This window comes from Poecilia reticulata, chromosome 5, assembly GCF_904066995.2.
Source record: "Poecilia reticulata chromosome 5, P_reticulata-male-v2, whole genome shotgun sequence".
Classification (NCBI taxonomy): domain Eukaryota; kingdom Metazoa; phylum Chordata; class Actinopteri; order Cyprinodontiformes; family Poeciliidae; genus Poecilia; species Poecilia reticulata.
The window spans coordinates 27615032-27621031 of record NC_088834.1 but is presented as its reverse complement, the minus strand read 5'-3'; the positions used below and the strand labels follow the sequence as shown (position 1 = coordinate 27621031).

The 6000-nt window shown below is 43.2% G+C and overlaps 1 protein-coding gene across 1 annotated transcript in view; it reads right to left on the bottom strand.

Moving 5' to 3' along the window:
* Positions 1 to 1335: 1335 nt before the first annotated feature.
* The window catches only part of fam83d (family with sequence similarity 83 member D), a 6485-nt gene continuing 1820 nt past the window's right edge, over positions 1336 to 6000 (bottom strand). The window contains exons 2-4 of the mRNA XM_008410536.3: positions 3386 to 3553; positions 3174 to 3298; positions 1336 to 2578 (exon numbers count right to left, since the gene is read on the bottom strand). Of these exons, the coding sequence (XP_008408758.1) occupies positions 1726 to 2578; positions 3174 to 3298; positions 3386 to 3553 (1146 nt within the window). The 3' untranslated portion in view covers positions 1336 to 1725. The remainder of the gene's footprint in view (positions 2579 to 3173; positions 3299 to 3385; positions 3554 to 6000) is intronic.

Here is a 6000-nt window from a genome sequence, read left to right as displayed (position 1 = left end):
ATTGGGTAAAATTTAAAACCAAGAGCTCATGCCTCCAGGAAGCAATAGTTTCTCAACAGCCGAGAGTCCAGACCCTCTGGGTGAACGTAGTATAGAAACAGGAGGAATTGGTTTTTTTTTTGTTGTTGTATTTTTTACCAGAATAGCATACCTCTAAATTAGTCTTTCTCAAACTGTGATCTGCGAAGTACTGCGTGTGTTTATTTGCTGTGATGTGAGCTCAAAGTGCAACGCTACAGCTAGCTTACCAAAGGATTGTGTTAAAAATAATGATGGAAAACTGGTTACAGCTGTAGCTCTAAAAGCTGCAGATACTGTTGTAAAGAAAACAACTCAACTTTCCAATGCTATGACTTAGCTTCCTCTGATCATATAAGTAGTCACTTATATGATCAGAGTCATAGCATTGGAAAGCTTAGACACTTTCAGAATCTGTAAATAACTCAAAATGCCCAAGTAGATGTGTTCATGTCTTTGTCGTGGCTAGTCACATTTACCAAACAGCACCACAACAACACAGAAAACAATAATACCTGAGTTAAGAGGCTAGTATTTTCATTTCAGGTTGTATCATATATTAAAACGTGTTAACGCAGGGCCAATTTCAGGTTAGATGTTCAATGAGTGTTTGTTAAATGGGTTGTGGTCCTTAGCCTGAAAAAGTTTCAAAAACATGGCTCTAGATGGCTTAAACCCCCCCCCAAAAAAGCAACATTTTGAAGCAGCTTAATCAAAGCCTGAGATTGACTTAATCCAATTAAAGATTAAAAAGGTCTATAGGGCCAGGTTGGTTTGGATGGCTTTTTTTTTCTCTCTTAATAAATAAAATCATCAGCATTGAAAAACTACAATTTTTGCAATTACGGTATCTAGAAATTGGTTGATCTGAAGAAAGAGAAAAACAATAAACATGGCAAAAAAAGAGGAAATCTGTAAGGGGGTAAATACTTCTTTACAGCACCGTAAACACAATTGGCAAATTCTTCCAAAATCCCATCTGTGTGTGTGTGTACTTAGCATTTATCCTGTCTTTTACTTGTAAATCTCCTCCTCTGAATTCACCCTGGACAGAAAGCTGTGATTGGCGGTATAATCAGCAGAGGTGCCAGAATCACAGATGCAGTCTCTCGACTAATTGCGTGAAGGCCCCGTGGCGAAGGCGGCGCAGGTGCTCCTTCCCTTTGTCAACTCACTTTGCCGTGCGCTGCTTCCTTTGTGTCTCCTGGAACTCTTTGAGCAAATATTTTCTGTGCTCTTCCTCGCAAGAACATAATTGCAAATTAAAGCAGAAAGAGGATAAATGGGAAAACAAAGGAAAACGCGAAGACGAGGTCGTTACGTGGAAAATTGCCGCTTTTTATTTTTCGAGGCACGGTGAGAGCCAGCTGCTCTCCAGAACAATCTTTGGAAGTAGTTACAGCAGCACAAGGCACATTTGAATAGATAAAACAGCGATTGCGTCTGTTTTTTGCTCGTACTACAGCAGGATTGACTCACGTCTTAGAGACTGTTCTTTTGGTTGAAAATTTCTGGCATAATTTTATGGTAATTTACAACCCAGCACCTAAAAATGATAGACAAATCTTCAGAAAAAAAAAAGACAAAATGTCAGCTAAGAATTAAAACAAAGAAAATATCTATAATAAAATTTTCAGTAGAAACCAAAAGTGTTCATTTAGAACAAAGGAAGTATCTCAACACCTCGTTCCCCGCTCCCTTACAGCCTTAAAATCCCTGCACACATCTGGCTCTTGGCCACGTGCCCATGCCCCCACTTTCGGCAGGCGGTCCTGGATTTGTGTCTTTGTGGATCCTCTGCCTGCTGCTGCGAGCGGCTCCGACGCCCTGAGTCACGTTGGTGACGTCCGCCAGCTCTCGCCTCTCGGTCAGGGAGGTCACCATGTGTTCCAGTTTGGATCGGATGGTCGAGTAGTGGCTCTGCCGCTCTTTGGACAGCTCGTGAAAGGCGTCCTTTAGAGAAGTGTCCGGATCTGCATGGGGTGCTGGGATCTGCCTGGGGGATCTGTCCTGTCGCGGTGTTTTAGCTAACGTAGTCGGGCCGAGGTGCTGAGCGTCGGTCTGTGTGTCGCCGTCCGTCACCGAACGGCTGGTCTGGGTTGAGACGTGGCGGGAGGCGGCAGTGGGGCTCGCTGCGTCTTTCTCCGCATGCCGCTCTGCGGGAGGACGATAATTTATGCTGGCAGATAGGACCTCCTGCTGAATGAGCTTCTGCTCCGTCGTGCCCCCGTCTATGGTGGAGGAGTCAGACACCGGGCTGGTTTGACCGGGACTCGGAGAGGAAGGCTCACGTAACGTTTGGGGCTTACGGCTGGGGGTGCTGGTCAGGTGAACCGGCTCAGTGGGCTTCTCTCTGCTCATGCGAGGCGAGCAGGCAGTCGAGTGTTTGATGCTGAGGTGCTCAAGGAGGCCGCTGCCTCGGACGCTCTGAGGCCCATGGGCGTTGATGGGCTGGGACTGGGCATAGAGGATGCGGAACTCCTCGTCGAACTTCTCTGTTATCTGACCCGAGAGCTCGATCAGGTTGCTGCTGTTCAGTTTGCCGTCAGTCCAGTTGAACCTGGAAACAGGAAGAGGATTCATCAAGCTGCACGTTTGAATACAGGAAGACACATAAATACTTGAATCCAACAATTGGTGGTGGGCACCACCAACTATAAAGTTAGCTGCGCTAACGCTAAAGCACTACCCCAAAACGGTCTTTAGCAGAAGCTAATGCTAAAGTGCTACACCAAGACAGTATTTAGCGGTAGCTAACACTACAGTTACACACTAGCATAGCATGTAGGGCAAGCTAACGCTCAAGCTCTACATCAACAATCTTTTCAGAAGCTACAGTCCTCTATCACCAATTAAATTTTCATATTTAACATGTTTTATAATGTCCTGATAACCAAAACTTTAAGAAAGCTGTCGACCTGTATTCAACTGGAAGTTTGCAAATTAGTGCCTTAAAATTGATCAGGAAATATGAATTTAGGGGAAGCCAAGTGTGCAAAACATTTTTAAAGTTAGCTAAAGCCCTAAACAAAAAATTAGCTCCGCTATTATTGCATTAGCAAAAGTGTGCACACTGATGCTTTTCAATAACACCCTACTTTGTGTTGCTGTATCACATAACATGCAGTCAGGTTTGTGGACCAACGGCGCCGTACCTGTATGAACCTGTGGCCACTCTGTTCCCATCGATCAGCATGAACCGCTCATGAACTTTCCCGGTGATCCTGGCTCCAGACCTCATGTAGTACGTCGTGCCAGCGACGGTTCGCACTCTCATTTGCTGCAAAGGACCGAGGGTAAATTGTTTGGCTGCTGCTCATGTTGTGCCCATAAAGGCACGGCCAGCTGAACCGAAGCAACCACATACCCGCAGGTCATCCAGGCGAACGCCGACGTTCCTGCACATCCTCAGGAAAGCGGGAGCGCATGACTGGTCGAGCAGGATGTAGACGGGCACCCTGCGGAGGGAGCACGCCTCCTGAAGATCCCTAAAGATATCCAGGTCTGTGAGGGAGTCCGTCACTATGGCAATCACCTGCAGTGGAAACAAGAAAATAAATTAGAAAAAAAATCACAGAGGTAATATAATAAAATTCCTGTTCGAGCCGCCGCTCGCAAGATCTAGCACGTGATTGTGTTTTCATTATTATCAAACACAAGGCCTCATTCAAGTAGGGCTGTGGAGCCCTGTCACACACTCGCGCTGTAATGTGTGTGCACGCACACGCGTTCATGAGCTTTCTATTGACTGCGGTCCGTTGCCATGGAGATCGGCCGTGATGCTTGGTCAGCAAACAAATGACTTTTACACAGAAGAAACGTAGGTGCGCTGGAGGGCTTTCCTCTTTCTCCTTGTGGATTTTTTTTTTTTTTTTGGGCCGCTGAGATTTGTCTTTTTCACACCGACGAATGGAATTTCGCATGCTGCAGTAAAGGTTGCATGTCGAGGATTAGACATGGGTGTATCTTCGATTCGAGGCTTCAAACTGGTGTTATTCACACGCAGCTTGTCAAGAGAGCCCCCACAACCCTGTCCCATTTTTTTTGGGGGGTGGTGGGGGTCTGCCCTGTACGGATGGTTTATTTTTTAAGAGGCAGAGATGAAGGCAGCTCCTTTGAGCACACCAGTAAACACTGCGGTGATACAGTGAGTGGCTTCCATATACCTACAGAGGCGCTTCACACTGAGCTGTTTAACATCACAAAAGAACAAAAGGGCCTCGTCGTACAGAAAGGTTCCTACACATTTTCACTTTCAAATCCCTGTGCGGCAATTAAAAATCGGGACAAACAGAATGAATAAATGCTTAATGACGACAATTTGATCATTTATTGGTGTATTTATTTCATCGCTTGTGAGTTTGCTCATGCCACAGCCTTTTCTGGTTTGCTGGTTTGAATGTAGCTTTTGTGCTTACTATAGAATAAAAAGGTAAAAAATTATATTCCCACACTCAAATTACTGGAGTTGTCTTTTATTGTCGTCATTTTGGAATATAAATACAAAGGTTTACTCTGAATTTTTGGCTTGTGCATCTACAGTGGTCAGGATTCAAACATGGAGAGTCAAGAAAAACGGTAGGATGGTGACAGACAGAAATATCGGGGTGAACTGATAAATCAACCCAGATTTTCGTCAAACTGGACGATTGGTCGATACTTGCATGTGGAACAGATCTGATTCACTTCAGCCAAGTTCTTCACAATCAGCCACTCTAACCTTCTCCTTTATACTGGAAAGCAGTTAAAACAACTTTGTATTGTTCAGCGCATTTCAACAAAATAAGATGCGACATTATGACACCTGACCGTGTCAGTTATAAAAATAAACCAAACAAAAATCGGTCTGGATGGGTGATCGGCTGGAAAACTGCAATTGGTGCACTGGGTTTGAAGGAGACTAATTGATGACTACGAGGTGATTTAAAATGTGAATGTGACCATATTTTCCTCCTGTTTCTCTAATGTTGCTGATTCTCACACAAAAATACAGACGTTCAACATTCTTTTTGAAAAAAAAAAAATGCCACAACACTGGTCCTCTGTCCTCCACTCGCTCTGCCTCCAGCTGATACTAAATATGTTGACTTTTCCGCATCTACGCCATCTCTGCCTGTTTCATCTGTTTAACTTTTATTGCCAGTTTGTGCGATTTAATGGACCGTCAGAACTGCAGTTTAGGGTCTGCTTATGCTCAACAAAACTGCCAAAATAATTATGAGGCCTTAATGCCTGAAGCTGTTCAAAGAGCTTTTCTGTTCGGCCAACACAAAAACTATTATTGCAAAGGTTCCCTCAAACCTTTGCAATAAGAGCCTTAGACAAGCGCTGCAAACTTACTTTGTCAACGCAGTATTTTGAAGTTTGTTAATGGATTTCATGGATTTCAGCACTTTTTTCAATATATTTCATCACGTTTTTTTACAAAAACATAATGATATTGCGAGTCTCATTAGGGAAAGACTAAAATTGTACTTCTTGCCACCAATTTGCAACATCAATGTGCACGTTATTAGTAGAGCAATGTAGAGGTGAGTCACATGGACTTAAAGTTTTATCAGTACCACAACAGTATTTTGCAGTACTATTGTGATAACGATAAAAGTGACAATAAGAACTATTTATTACATATTTATTAGGCAACTGTGACTGTGTGTCACAGCAATTATAACCCCACCAGCATAAATAATGCTCTTGAAAAACATTCCCAATTGAAATGCACATTTTAGAACACCAATCACATAAAGAAGTGTGGTTTGCATCACTAAACTGCACACGGTAATTGTATTTTCAAACTTATTGCAGTTTTTAATGCCTTCATTGGACAAACAGTAGACACATTTGTAGAACTATCAAACCCGATGACTTTATCGTGACAAAGAAAGTTAAAAATTTCTTGTGACAAGAAACGTCACGATAAATGATAAACGGTATTATAAATAGCCACACCTAGAACAAAAGTATTCAGAAATCAGGAATTCA